The sequence below is a fragment of the Equus quagga genome, chromosome 12, assembly GCF_021613505.1.
Source record: "Equus quagga isolate Etosha38 chromosome 12, UCLA_HA_Equagga_1.0, whole genome shotgun sequence".
Taxonomy (NCBI): Eukaryota; Metazoa; Chordata; class Mammalia; order Perissodactyla; family Equidae; genus Equus; species Equus quagga.
The window spans coordinates 35383909-35398885 of NC_060278.1; the positions used below are offsets into that span (position 1 = coordinate 35383909).

The 14977-nt window shown below is 42.0% G+C and overlaps 1 protein-coding gene across 1 annotated transcript in view; it reads right to left on the reverse strand.

Annotated features, from left to right (window-relative positions):
• WDR64 (WD repeat domain 64) overlaps window positions 1-8019 on the reverse strand; it is a 114291-nt gene extending 106272 nt beyond the window's left edge. The window contains exons 1-2 of the mRNA XM_046680060.1: window positions 7875-8019; window positions 4790-4920 (exon numbers count right to left, since the gene is read on the reverse strand). Of these exons, the coding sequence (XP_046536016.1) occupies window positions 4790-4920; window positions 7875-8019 (276 nt within the window). The remainder of the gene's footprint in view (window positions 1-4789; window positions 4921-7874) is intronic.
• Between the last annotated feature and the right edge of the window lie 6958 nt (window positions 8020-14977).

Consider the following 14977-nt stretch of genomic DNA (forward strand, 5'->3'; position numbering starts at 1 on the left):
AGTAATTTTTCATCTTTTTAGAAATCACTGCTCGTTTTTCATGAGCACAAACCCTCTGGACTTAGCCTCAAATTCCCTCTGAAGGACTGATAAAAGAGAAAGTGGGGGGCTGGTCCAGTGGCTTAGTGGTTAAGTTTGTGCGCTCTGCTTCAGCAGCCCGGGGTTTGCCAGTTCTGATCCCTGGTGTAGACCAAGGACTGCTTATCAAGCCATGCTGTGGCAGGCGTCCCACACATAAAGTAGAGGAAGATGGGCACGGATGTTAGCTCGGAGCCAATCCTCCTCAGCAAAAAGAGGAGGATTGGCAGTGGATGTTAGCTCAGGGCCAATCTTCCTCAAAAAACAAATAAATAATAAAAAAGAGAAAGAGGAGTGCTTTCAATAGATCTGAGTTGAAGTGGACAGGAACCTTCCGTCACTGCTATCTCCTCACCATCACTCACTGGTGCATTACCCAGTTAGCAATCATATATCAATGTGCACCTTAGCCCTGTAGCATTTCAATCCACAATATGGAATCAGACGGTCAAGCGTTGGAGTGCAGGCTGTACAACTAATTAGCATTCAGAACTTGGACAAATACCTTCACCTCCCGAAGTCTCAATTTCCTCAACAGAGAATAAAAGGACGAACTTCTGAGTTTGTAAAATGATGTTTTAAGTGAGATAATGTATGTGAAGCATTTTGTACTGTGTCTGGCAGATAGTAATTTTTTAAAACAAATATTAGCTATGATTATCATTAGAAATGCTAGATTAAGAAGGCCACCTGGAAGCGAGGAAAAATATCATAAATTATATCAAGACCACAACCGCTAACGAGAAAATTAGGCTCTCTTTGGGGATAGTACTTAAAACTATCAGTCCACCTGGGGATGGAACTGGTTCTTCTCATAGAAAAGACTCGTCAGGTGGGCACTGTGATACGCAGGTGGTGTGTGGAACCGCAGTGGGAAGGACTTACATAACTTCCCCAGGCAATCAGAACTGAGAGGGGAATTCAGCCCCTTACACCTCCCAACCCCTCAGATCCCGGCGGCCCTCGCCTCTTTTCTTACCCAGATTGGAATCCGTGGTCTGTCACCTCAGTCACACATTTCCATACCGCCATCCCCTTACATCACTGCATTAGCCTGGCAAGAAACCCCCCTGCTGGGCAAATACAACTGCCTGTGCTCCTTGCACCCATGCTGCTGTGGCTGATGAGCCACAGAGAAAATCTCCCAGCCCCTCGATGGGGCCACCAATCTTCATTAGCTCCAGCCTCCTGGGGCTTCATTGTCACCCGGCCATTGTCCCATGCCTCCCTAGATGATCTTGTCCATTATCCACAGAACAATGTCAAACCTTCTCCACTCATATCAAACGTCCTTGTCACTCTCAGCAGCTGACTTCACCTCCTACTTCAGATGATAGTAGAAGCCACCAGACAAGAGCTTCCTCAGCTCTTCTTGCCACCCTGTTTTCAACCAACCGGGTTTTGGAGTCATCCTCCCACCCTTCCCTTTCAAAGGAAGACACGTTTCTCCTTTCCAACAGCAATCCCTCCACCGTTCTCTGTGTCCGGTCTCCTTTTGTCTCCTCCGAGCTGGTCTCCTTTTTCCCTCATGTCTTCTCTCTACCTCTCCCTTTCTACTGACCTTTCCTGTCAGCGTGTCCAAATCTCTCCCATCTTACAAACAAAAATACAGCAAACCTTCCAAAGTCGATTATAGATGATAATTCTTAGTCCTTCCAAAGTCGATTGTAGCTAACAATCCTTAGTCCTTTTCTTGCCTCTCTCTTCTCCAGTTTCCTCCTCTAAGTGTTGCACCTCCTTCCATTGCTGTTGAATTTGAATTCCTCTTATGGGCACATTTTGGCTTTTGTTGGTTGTAACAGCAGACACATACTTTTTTTTTTTTTTTTTTGAGGAAGATTAGCCCTGAGCTAACTACTGCCAGTCCTCCTCTTTTTGCTGAGGAAGCCTGTCCCTGAGCTAACATCGTGCCCATCTTCCTCTGCTTTATACGTGGGACGCCTACCACAGCATGGCGTGCCAAGCGGTGCCATGTCCGCACCTGGGATCCAAACCGGCGAACCCCGGGCCGCCAAGTAGCAGAACCTGCGAACTTAACCGCTGCGCCACCGGGACGGCCCGACACATACTTTTTGAACTTTGACACCATACCCTCTGTATTAGTTTTCTATTGTGACTGAAACAAATTATCACAACATAGTGACTTAACACCCATTTATTAGCTCACAGTCCCATAGGCTAGAAGTCCAAAATGGGTCTCATTGGGCTGAAATCAAAATGTCAGTAGAGACATGGTTTTTGCTGAAGACTTGAGGAAGAATCTTCTTCCAAGTCATTCAGGTTGTTGGCCTGAGGCCCCCGTTTCCTTCTGATTGTCACTGAGGCTGCCTTTAGCTTCCAGAGGCCTCTCTGCAGCCCTAGTCCATGGGCCCGTACATCTCAGCACCAGCAATGGTGCTTCAAACCCCCCTCATGCTTGGAATCTCTCTTCTGCCTTCCTTTTCTGTTTTTAAGGTCTCGTGTGATACACTGGGTGCAGGTAATCCGGGATAATCTCCTTATTTCAAGGTCAGTTGATTAGTAACCTCAATTGCATCTGCAAAGTCCCTTCACAGCACGACCTACATTAGTGCTTGACTGAATAACCAGGGCACAGGAATCTCGGGAGTGGGGACACCTTTAGAATCCTATCACATCCTCATTTTATAAGTGCAATTCAGTACAATTTCAACTATTCGTGCAAAATACAACCAAAAACTGATGAATATTAGCAGCCAATTTAACCTCAGATGATAGTGTGAAAAAGTAGTTTTCAGGTAATAATGTGAAATGGTATGGGGCTGATGATCATTTCTGTGCTAATCAATTCCGCTGTTTCTTAGGGGTGGAGAACTCCCCACCATGTGTGTTGTCCTATATGAATTTGAAATAATGTCCTATGTGTCTATGATACCCATATTCAAAAAGCAGTTTACAGTCATTTAACTTGATTTGTAATTTTGGTGTAAGTTTTATGGAGGTAATGACAGCGTATTTGTTAAGTGTCTGAGAAGAGATGTGGGAAGAAATCCTGGAGTGTCCTATGCGAGGCAATATTGGGTGCTTTAGACTTGGGCATGGATCCAAATCCCCATTCTACTGCCTAATACTCATAGGACCTCAGGCAAGTTCCTTAGTTTCATCTGCAAGACAAGGATAATCAATAATAACCCCAGCCCTATGCCTTGGTCTGAGGATTAAATGAGGAAGTGCATGGTTAGATTACTAAGTAATTAGGAAGGTTAGGAAGTATGTGGATTGCCCCAAGTGCCAGGTAGGAATTCAATCAATGTCAACATCTGAGTAAATATAATTCTCAATTTTTCAAGGGTCAATACAGGAAACAGAGCTCAGGTATCCTCTTTGTTAGTTCAAATTGTCCACCAGACATCTTTGCTGCCTGCCCAGACAGCGCGTCAGCCGTGCACATAAGTGTATCAGTCAGCCATCAGTCATCCACACATCAGCCATCAGTCATGTTATGTACTGTAGAGTCACTCTACACGGAGGTAGGTGCCATCATGTGGAACATCTGCTCTTATGGAAAGAGAAATTTTGCTGTTTTTACTCGTAATAACACAATATTACAATGCTTGCCGTAAATAATTTCAAAAGGATACTAAAAACATCAAATTACTAAAATTTCTTGAGGAATAATTTAAGAGATAATATACCAGATAAACTCCTTCAGAAGAGACAAAGTTTTACATTTCAAAAGGAAATGTTTCAATCAAATAACGTTTTTAAAGAAAATATCTCCTTCCCTAGGGTAGGCTGTAACCTCAAGGATCTCAAATTTCTTTTTCAACAGTTTAAATTTCAGTCTAGTAATTATATGCATGACATGCTTGGAGTATTTTATGACTATTAATGATGCATTAGTATACTAATTTTCTTTGAACTATCTTATTTAAAGGACTTGCTCCATACTTTGTGATTCATTTTGTTTTTTTCTGGTTACATAAGGAACACACATTCAGGGCAGAACATTTGGAGAAAATGAAAAGCTGGTAAAAGAAAATAAAAACCTGTATGCAACTTATATTTTAACCCACCTTGGAACAGATAACTTTTAAGTCATTTTAATTACCCTGCATGCAGGTGTGCAATTTTTTAAGTTGTAAGCTACCTCAAGTCCTTTTAGCATAGGAACAATCTGGTTTATTGACAAATCTAGAGTGTGGTCTTCTGTGAGTTTAAAGAAGGATAAAAGGCCTTCTCTCTCCTTTACCGTCGTCCACAGATCACTGAACAAACAAACACACTCCTATGTGTTCTTCCAAGAACATCAGAATGATATCTAAGGAGTCAGTACTGTGCTATTCATAAAATGACTCAGGAAATGTAAGAGGTAGTCAGCTGTAGCCTTTTTCTTCTCTTTTGTTAAAAATTTGGATACACTGAAATTTGTGTATATTGACACTGTTGAAAAGGAATAATTCATGGAGAATATAATGAAGGCCATTAATATCTTAGTTGTTGTTAATGGCATGTGTAGTTCTTCCAATTGGCGGCTTGGTCTAAAAGAATTTAGAAGTTACTCATTAATAATACAGCTAAACATCCGTTTGGTTTATTCTACGGGCAGCGGCCATGTCTTCCTGGGTGTAGGCATTTAAACATGCCACCATATTGTGGGTCTAACCTCTGTAGGCGTAACACTTTAATTATTTATTCTAAATAAAGAAAAATAATGCATGGATTTCATATTATAAACATGAAAAGTGACTACCTCACACCAGTCTATAGAGGCATCGAGGTTGTTGCAGAGTTTCCTGTAAAAGCATTTCGCATCTTGATTCTTCACTTCTGGACCGAAGAGTTCCTGTACTGTCGCATAAAACTTGTCATAATCAATTGCATCTGCATTGTAACAAAGTACAAGAACGTTGTCATAAAATTCCAAGAACTACATTGTCTTTTTCAGCTGTTTTTTCTATTTGCTAGTCTATTGTATGGTTTCAACCTATAAAAACCAGATTCTTTTGCATTTTAAAGATCTTTTCACTGGAAACATAACTAGGTCCTTGGCTTAAATATTACTTAGTCAAAAGAAAGTATTTTACTTTGGTGTTTAGTACCTCCTCCATAGCTTTTGTTTCCACTATTTTAGGAACACAAAGATAAGAAAATGAATTACCTCTTTCCTATTGTGAAAAGTTTTATTGATCAGGGATATCTGCCAGAGTCCACCTTGAGTGGAAGTTTAGAAGTGACAAAGAGCAATTCTCGATTGGTTCTTTGACGTTATGTAAACACACACACACACACGCAAAAACACACGATTGCTTGAATATTAATTTTGCCAAATTTGGTGATTCACTGGAGTATGACCAAGGGCAAGAAGGAACTAGACACAAAAATGTATTGAGCATCTGTTATGTCTCAGAATGTAGCTAGACACCGGACTTAGAATGGAAAACTAGATAGACAACATCCGTCCTTCAGGGAATTTACATTATAGTGGGAAAAACAGAAAATCAACAAGTGAGCAAACAAGGGAAATATTTACAGATTGTGACATGCAAGACTAGTTCCTAGAGACATACTAGGTGAGAAGGGCATGGGGGTTCTTTCTGGGACACTAAATGTTGTCTTGATCTGGTTGGGAGCTACAGGTATGTTTACTAAAGTCAAAATTTATCAAGCCATATACTTAAGATTAGTGCACTTTATGGGCTTTACTGTATGTATGTCGTACCTTAGTAACAAAGAAAAAGCATTAAATCTAGAGTGAGGTAAGTGTTGGGAAGAAAACCAATAGAGAGGCGTGACAGAACCATCTGGTGGTGGTGGGTGGAGGTGGACCTCTGGGAAGTTCTATCTAAGGACCTGGGTAAAAATATTAAGTTGAGACCTGATAAGCAAAAAGGAGTCAGCCATGTGTAAAGCTAGACAAGAGTGTTTTAGGCAGAGGCTGACAAACCAAAAGACGCTGAGGCGGGAAACAGTATGGCATGTTCTGGAAGGTCCGTGAGTATGGAGTGTAGAGAGGACTGGGAGAATGCAGTGAGGTGAGATCAGAGGTGAAGGAGGCTGAGCTAAAGTCAGAAATTTGTATTCTAAGCATGATGCTAAGCCATCGCTGGAGGCTTTTATGCAGGAAAATGACAAGAGTTGACTTAAAAAAATTTTTTGAAAGCACACTGGCTGCTGTGAGGAGATTTAAGAGAGAAAACTATATATCAGTGAGGGTCTAGTGCCTTAGTCCAGGTTTCAGATGCTGGAGGCTTGGGCCAGGGTGATACAGAGGGTGGTCGTGCATCCTGGGCTGCCAAGGAAAGTCTCATTTATGCCTATTTTCTCAGCTTAGTTATTAATAACAACCCGTTTCACTCTTGAGTGTCCTCAGTTGGATGACAAGTGATATGGCAGCCAAGACAGAGCACTTGAGATGGTGAGATATGGTTGGAAGTAGAATTGTAAAGACTCGCTAACGGATTGGAAGTGGTTGGGGCAGAAGTGGTGAGTGAAGGACAGGCAGGACTCTAGAGCAGTGGTTCTCATCCAGGGGAGATTTTGCCCTCCCTTCCCCACAGAGACTTGGCAATGTCTGCAGACATTTATGATTGTTATAACTAGGGGAGGCAGTGCTACTAGCTTCTGGTGGGTAGAGGCCAGAGATGCTGCTGAACATCCTATAATGCACAGAATAGCCCTCCACACACACACACACACACACACACACACACACATATACAGAACAAAGAATTATTCAGCCCCAAATGTCAGTAGTGCCAAAGTTGAGAAACCTTGTTCTAGAATGACACTCAGGTTTCTGGTCTTCAAACTCAGCAGATGTTGGTACTATCTACCAAAACAAGGGCAAATGAGGAAGGGCCACTATTCTTGGGGAAAATCAAGTATTCCATATTGGTCACATTAAGCTTGAAACTTCTCTGAGATCTCCAAATAGCTTATGTGTTTTAAATTCACACCAACCAGTATAGGACATGTGTCTCATTCTAAATGCTGCTGGGTGAGGATGATAAGACTCTCCTTCCCGGGATGATTTAATTCTATCAGGTCATTGACAAGAAGATTTCAGAGCAATAATGCAGAGATGAATTCCTGCAGTGTACTTAATATCATTTTTGAGGTAGACAACTGTCCATTAGAAACATTCTCTTTAGTGCTTGGCTTCTTGCCTATGGTGACAAGTAGACCCTATTTTCCAGAATTTGTGAATGAATATGAATGCATGCCAGTATTAGCAGTCTGTTGAAAGTTAAGATCACATTTTCCCCTTCTCAGTCTTTTAGGCCAGTCCTTCTGTTGTAGAAGGTAACTTATCTAGCAGTACTTAGTTTTTATCAAATATGTAAATACACAGAGAGACAGAGACAGAGAATATATATATTTTATAAATATATCGAGATATATATTTTATAGTATATTACACTTTAGTATAGTATACGTGTATATATACATATATTGCTCTGCTTATGAAAGTCTTTATGGTCTCATGATACCCTTAAGAGATGGCAGTTGGCTCACATGGCTTGTTAATGGTCACTATGCACTACTGAGAGTCCCAGGTCAACCAGGGGGCCATCCCATGGTATATCCCACAGAAGAACCCTTAGATATCATTTAATCCAACCCTCTAATTTTACATTTGAGACAACTGTGGTTCAGCAAAGTGAAAGAAGCTTCTCCAAGTCCACTTGGCTGAGTAAAGACAGAGTCAGATCGAGGACTCAGGCCCTCATTCAGCATCTCTGCTATTAAGCTCTGTTGCTTCTCTCATGGCTTAAAACATTTCCCAGTTCCAACCATCAGACCCAGCTGGACTTCCCTGTAATCACTGAACTTACCTTCCTTTTGGATAAACAAGCCTGCTCTTTCATCTCTTTTTTGGGCCGCTACACGTTCAGCCAATTTTTCAAACTCCTTCAAGGCTGCCCTGAAACTGCTAATCTGAAGTGCGATGTTCAAATGCTTTTCCTCCCTGCTATCCATAGGGACAGAGGGAATCTTTTATTTCTGTAGCACAAATTTGCCAACTTGGAAAACCTTCTAGTTGTTACGGTGCCTCCTTGCTGTCTCAGTTTTTGCCCTGGGCCTCATGCCGTTGAGTTAAAATCCCATATTGCAGACAGGGGTAGGAGTTGCCACTAGGATGGTAGCAGGGAGGAACGCTGACTTATGTCTAGAGTATTGCATGTGGGCAAACATTTCAGTAAAAATCCTGACCTCATAATGTTAGCAGTGTCCTTCACACGGTCCCCATTGCATCATAATATCTCTGTAACATCTTCCTTCCTTCATGAGGAGGGGACTGAGATCTCTTTCCCTACAAATTGTGTGTGTGTGTAGGAGGTATGTGGGTGGGTGTGGGTGTGTGTACACTGCCAGAGAGGGAAAAAGAATGGCTAAAGACCAAATGAGAAAACTGGGCATAACTTTCTCCCTCCTCCATCTCCTCTCGCCTCAACCTTTTGCCTTCCTCAGGATGCGGGGGAGAGTAAAATTCACATTCGTTCTCACAGCTGTACTGCATATGGAAACGTGAACTTCTAAAGATGAAAAGGTATTTCAGCATCTGTCCCTTCTACCACAGATGAAGATATTTTTAGAGGTCATAGAGAATAAAAATGCCTCTTCCTTTATGCGTTGTCCTTCAATTAAAATAATAAAATGAGCCGGGGATGGGGAAGGGGTAGTTCCTGATTGAGAGGGCAGTTCTTCCACGTGTTATGAGTTGAACGAGAAGAGGTTTGTCTGCACACCTCCTTTCCCTTCATTGCAATCTCCAGTGCTCCAAACCCATTTAGCCCAACTGCTATTGAATCACATTTTCCAATATTCAGCTCTTTATGGGAAGGAGAGGTTGTCTCGTGTTTTATCAACAATTCGTTAACTGCCGATGGTTTAGGTGAGTCAGATGAGGTCCATCTTTAAAGACATCTGCAAACGCTTGCATTCAGAGGAGAAGCAGATGGCATTGCTGGGCACCTCCAGAACCGGTCCTGTCTCCTTCGTGTCCACCGCTGATGACTATGAGGAGAGCAAAGTAAGGTTTTCATACCAGAAAAAAATCTCCTAACTAACTCCTTTTCTTTTCCCTTTAAACTTTCAAGGTACTGAGTAGCGACATCTGAAAGACCACCTTTCACAATTCTAATGCGCACATTCTTATAGTCATCCATCCATTCATTCATCAAATGTTTATTGAGCGTCTGCTTCCCACCAGCTGCTGGTTCAGGCACTGAGGATACGGCAATGAACAAAACAGCTTCTTGAGCTTTCAATCTAAGGAGGAAGACAAACAAGCAGATAACAGATCAGAAGGTGGTAAGTGCTGTGAAGAAAAAGGGAAAAGGTGTGTGCTAGGGATAAATCAAAGTAAAGGGATTAGGGAGCTCAGAGAAGTTCTCATTAATCGGAAGACGTGTGGGCACAGAGCAGAGGGAAGTGAGGTAGCAAGCCACGTGGATAAAAGGAGGAAGGGTGTTCCAGGGACGAGCAGACGTGAAGTCCTGAGATCAAAGTGTGCTTGACATATCTGAGAAAGAACAAAAAGGCCACGAGCCTGGGGTGATGCGGGATGGGGAAAGAGAGGTAGGAAGATAAGGTCAGAGCATCGGGGGGTGGGACCAGATCCTGTAGGACCTTATAGGCTGTTGTAAGGACTTCAGCTTTTCCCCTGAGTGAGATGGGAAGTGAGTAGAATAGTGATATGTTCTGACTTACATTTGAAAGAGTTTCCTCCAACTGCTTTATGGAGATAAACCGAAGGAGAGAAAGGTTAGAAGCAGGGAAACTAACTGGGGGGCAATTTCAATAATCCACATAAGAGATAAGAGTGGCCTAGATTATGATACTAGTGATGAAGGTAGGGCTAAGTGGTCAGATTGGGGAAGGTAGATGTGACAGGATTTGCTAATGGATTAGATGGAGTGTGAGAGCAAAACAAGGATTGAGGATATCTCCTGGGATTCTGGCCCCGAGAAGCTGAAAGGATAGAGTTGTCATTTACTTCTTGGGAAGAAGTCGGTGGGAGGAACAGATTTTGGAAGGAGAATTAAGAGTTCAATATGGGACATGTAAAGATGTCTATTAGATAAAGAATTGTGGGTGTCGAATAACCAGATGTGAGAGTCCAGGATTTGGGGGAGAGCTTGAGACTCATCAGCTTTAGGTGGTATTTAAAGCCATTGGACTGGACGAGATCATCTGAGATCAACATAGACGGAGAAGAAAGAAAGCTGAGGACCAAACCCTGAGCATGCCAGGCTCAGAGCTCAGAGTGATCAGGAAGAACCAGTGACAGAGATTAGTCTCTGTCTAGGAGTGGCCAGTGAGGTAGGAGGAGAGCCAAGAGAAAGGAGTATCTCAGAAGCCAAGAGAAGAAAGTGTTTTGAAAAGGAAGGAGGCTTTGGAGGGACAATCCATTTTATTCAAGAAAGAAATAAATCCAGTTTATTCAATAAAGAAATTGCATAGACAGAAAAAAGAAGGAGGGGAGACCAATAATTAAAAGGAACTTTACAGACACACCAACCAATCATAGAGTGTGTACTCTGTTTAGATCCTGACTCAACAACCAAACTGAAAAATAATTACAACATTTATGAGATAATTGGAAATTGGAACACTGACTAGATATTTGAAGATATTGAGAAATTACTGTTCAATATTTTAGATAGGATCATTATATTTTTATGTTATACTGTTATTTATGTGATGTTACATTTTAGAGTTACATACGGAAACATTTACAGGTAAGCATTAAAATACAAAGGAACAGTAAACTGTGCCAAATACTGCTGATAGGCTACGCAAGGTGAGGAGCGAGGGTTAACCATTGGAAGGTGGACTATGGTGACCTTGAGAGGAGCTCTCTCAGTGGAATGGCAGGAGGGGGAGGGGAATGTGGAGACAGTTAGTATAAACACATATTAACAGCAGCACCTTCTGTGAACATCTTAGAAGTGTGTGCTGGAGCAATTCACAGCTATGACGGCCATTTGTCGAGCTACAGGATACATTTGTACTTGTATTTGCGCAATTGCAAAAATGATAGAACCACCAATTTAAAGAACATTAAAAGAAATCACTCATGCTCCCATCACTCTTACAAAACTGTTGATTTTCTTCTAGGCCCAGGCCATATACTTTGATAATTTTATGCAGTTTCAATAGAACTATGCACATTGTTTAGATAGGAATGTATTATTTCATAAAAGTCCCCATGTGTCTAACATCCTTCATAAGTGCAATTTTTCTTTTTTCCTTTCCATCTATTTTTCTCACCAAATATTTTATTTTAGTAATTACTTTTTATATATAAGTGATTGTGAAAAGTGATTGATATAAAAATTCAGAAGCAAACACAATTCCAGCTATGTAAGGAAAGAAATAATATTGCCACTATTAGAGAAAGGCTGTGGGAAAAGAGACAGGTGGAATGGTTTCCTTGAGTTAGTTTATCTTCAGCATCTATGAGTCTTATCAGAGGCCAAGTGTGGAAGTCAGTGGCCAGGGCCACAACACAAGGCTCATAGATACGGGCCTATAATTAGGACCAAGATAGGTCCTCGGTGGGTCTGTGACAGGGCCCAGGCACCTGCCATCGGGTAGAAATCCTGTAAGGAGCAATAGGTTGCTCTGCATTTTCTGCTTCTGAGTTCACATGGCCAGCTCTCGTTCTCAGGATATGTCAATGGAGATCTCCTCTCGGGTGAAATGACGGTTCTCAGCTGGCGCATGTGGCAGAGCACAGAGAGAAGGGCAGGTGTCCGAAGGGCATGATGCAGGCCAACCGGCTGCTGCTAAGAATCTGGGCCCTGCTCACCCAGGCATTTTCAGGATAAGAAGATGATGCAAGAGCAGAAGCATCTTGATAACATTCCTCACATGTCTGTCTCGAGTCACATGCCTGCAGCCTGCCCCAAAGCCTTATGTATACCAGGGCATAGCTGTCAGGCTGCTATCTCCCTTTGCCATCATTTTGGGAATTCCCTCATCCTCTCTCCTCTATCCTATGTCTTTCTTTTCCATAGTTTATTCCCTCATTTTGGTGGCACATATCTGGAAATAGTACCTGGAAGATAAATTTTTGATACCTTGCATGTCTGAAAATATCCTTAATCTTCTCTGTCATTTGATTGATATTTGGTTGAGTATAGAATTCTAGGTCAGAAATTGCTTTCTTTCAACATTTTGAAGGGATTATTCCACTGTCTTTTTGCTTCTAGTGTTGCTGTTATAAGAAGTCTATTTTGATCAGCTTCAAAAAGTTGCTGATTGTAAGCTATTCTGATTCCTGATCCTTTGTACATAACTTTTCATTTTTCCCCCCTCAAGAAGCGTATAAGTGCTCTCTTTGTCCCCAGTATATCAAAATTTCACTATAGTGGATATTGATGGGGCTATTATATATATATATATATATATATATATATATATACACACACATATACTAATCATAACTTCACTAACCAGTTCCTCTAAGAAATTGAATGTTTATTCTTCCCTGACTGCTTGGTTACCCAAACTCTACTTTTGAGAGCAAGGTTATAAATGAGATTTCATTTTTAAACCAATGGATGTATTTTGGGGGAGAGGAATGTGGACAGGTACACAAGTTGTACATTAAGCTGATTCCTGCATCTCCCACATCTGAAGAGCTGTATGCACAAGGAGAATCGACATTCAGAACCTGAAGGCATTCCAGATTCTTTTTTAAAAGGTTCAATTATATTCACTAAATTACATTTCCTAAAGCAGGAAAAGATGCAGATATATAAATGGCTCTTCTGCTTCTCACCAGGGACCAAGGTTAGAGAGGCCAAGGAAGCATGCGTTCGAGCCCTTGGACGAGACTAAGGGCTGAAGTTCCCTCTCAGCTGCTAATGCAAGGCACAGGAGGCTGGTGGTTGTCAGTGCTGCCAAGCAAGGATGGCAGATACAACCTGTCTCCATTCTCCTTATACTTTACAAGGACCTTGTGGATTATAGGATTGTGATGTTTTAATGCTCCAGTGTAGGAAGATATTGAAATGGACTTCCTTCTGTCTTGGGTGAGGCTCCACAATGTGACTGACCTGAACACTCTCCCCATGTTAAAGGGCAGTGCTGCACAGCCCAGGCAGGAGGATGTGTGGCGGCACTGGGAAACCAGTTCTGCCTGTTCTCACCTTCAAACTACTTGGGAGAAGGCAGGTTCATTAGGATGTTGAGGGGACACTTAGTGAGCACCTCCTTACAAAGAATTTTCAGAGTAGTCAAGGGGTCATGACTTTTCCCCACTTGTTTCCACTCTGTGGGGACTGAAGGGGCGAGACGGTGCTGGCCAGTTCTCCACAGCAGGCCATACCCAGAATTTGGTGGGGCAAGGATGCATACATTTTTGCAGAGGGCCAGAGGCCAGAGTCTGAGCAGAGGAGCCAAACCAGGTCATCTTGGGAGGGACCCTGCTGGAGAAGACCATGTGTAGGTCTAGAGGGCCCTACCAGGGTCTGTCAGGGTGACCTAAGCAGCCAGTGGACAGAGGCACTGCCCTGTCAAGCGAGCTGTGGGAGAAAGATCTCCAGTGACCTCAGGTCCTCTAGAGAAGCAACAAATCACCCTTCAGCAGAAAAACACAGCATTTAAAATCTGCTGCAATCAGAGAGCACCAACACCAGATGACAACTTTACCAATCAAGGAAGATTTTTCCTCAAAATCCCAGAGCAGCATATAAAGGTAGGGGATCAAGGAAATGGGAGAAGCTAAACTTGTTGCCGCCTCCACATCTCCCCCATGGAAGTTCTCCAGGCCTGAAGTAGGCTCTATTTTGGAGGGTAGACAAGTGAGTTTTCCATGAGTTTTAGCATTTCAATATTACAATCTTCTGGAGCTTATATTAATCAAAAGTGACCAGACAGGCTTTGGGACCCAAGAAAACATCATCGAGGGACAGTAAAGAACAGGTGGAAAGGAGACATTTGAAATGAGTAGGGGAGAGACTGTAGTTACGTTTTGCTTGCACCATACTGAGTCCAGCTTGCTCAATAAACTGGCCACATCTGTTGACTTCTACTCTGAGAGATTGAGACACAGGCACAATTTGCATATGCTTTTTTACTGTGCTAAAATATATATAACATAAAATTTACCATCTTAACCATTTTAAGTGTACAATTCAGTGACATTAAGCACATTCACAGTGCTGTGCGCCCATCGCCACTATCCATCTCCAGAACTTTTGCATCACCCCAGCTGAAGCTCTGTACCCATTAACCACAAACTCCCCATTCTTCCCTCCCCCCAGCTCCTGGTAAGGACTATTCTACTTTCTATCTCCATGAGTTTGCTTATTCTAGGTCCCTCCTATAACTGGGATCATATAATATTTGTCCTTTTGTGTCTGGCTTATTTCACTTAGCATAATGTTTTCAAGGCTCAGCCATGTTGTAGCGTGTATCAGTCCTTCATTCCTTTCTATGACTGAAGAACATTCCGCTGTATGTGTACAAAACATTTTGTTCATCCATTTATCTGTTGACGGACATTTGGGTTATTCCCACCTTTTGGTTATTATAAATAACGCTGCTCTGAACATTGGTGTACAAATACCTGTTCCAGTTCCTGTTTTCAATTCCTTTGGGTATATACCTAAGAGCAGAATTACTGGGTCAAATGATAATTCTGTGTTTAACTTTTTGAGGAACTGCCAAACTGTTTCCATAGTGGCTGCACCATTTTATATTCCTGCCAGCAGTACACCAGGGTTCTAATTTCTCCAGATTCTTGCCAACACTTATTTTTCATTTTTTGTTTCTGTTTTTATCTTTTGATAATCCTAGTAGGTATGAAGTGGTATTTCATCGTGGTTTTGATTTGCATTTCCCTAATGACTAATGATGTTGGGCATCTTTTCATGTGATTATTGGCCACTTGTGTATCTTTGTAGAAATGTTTATTCAAGTC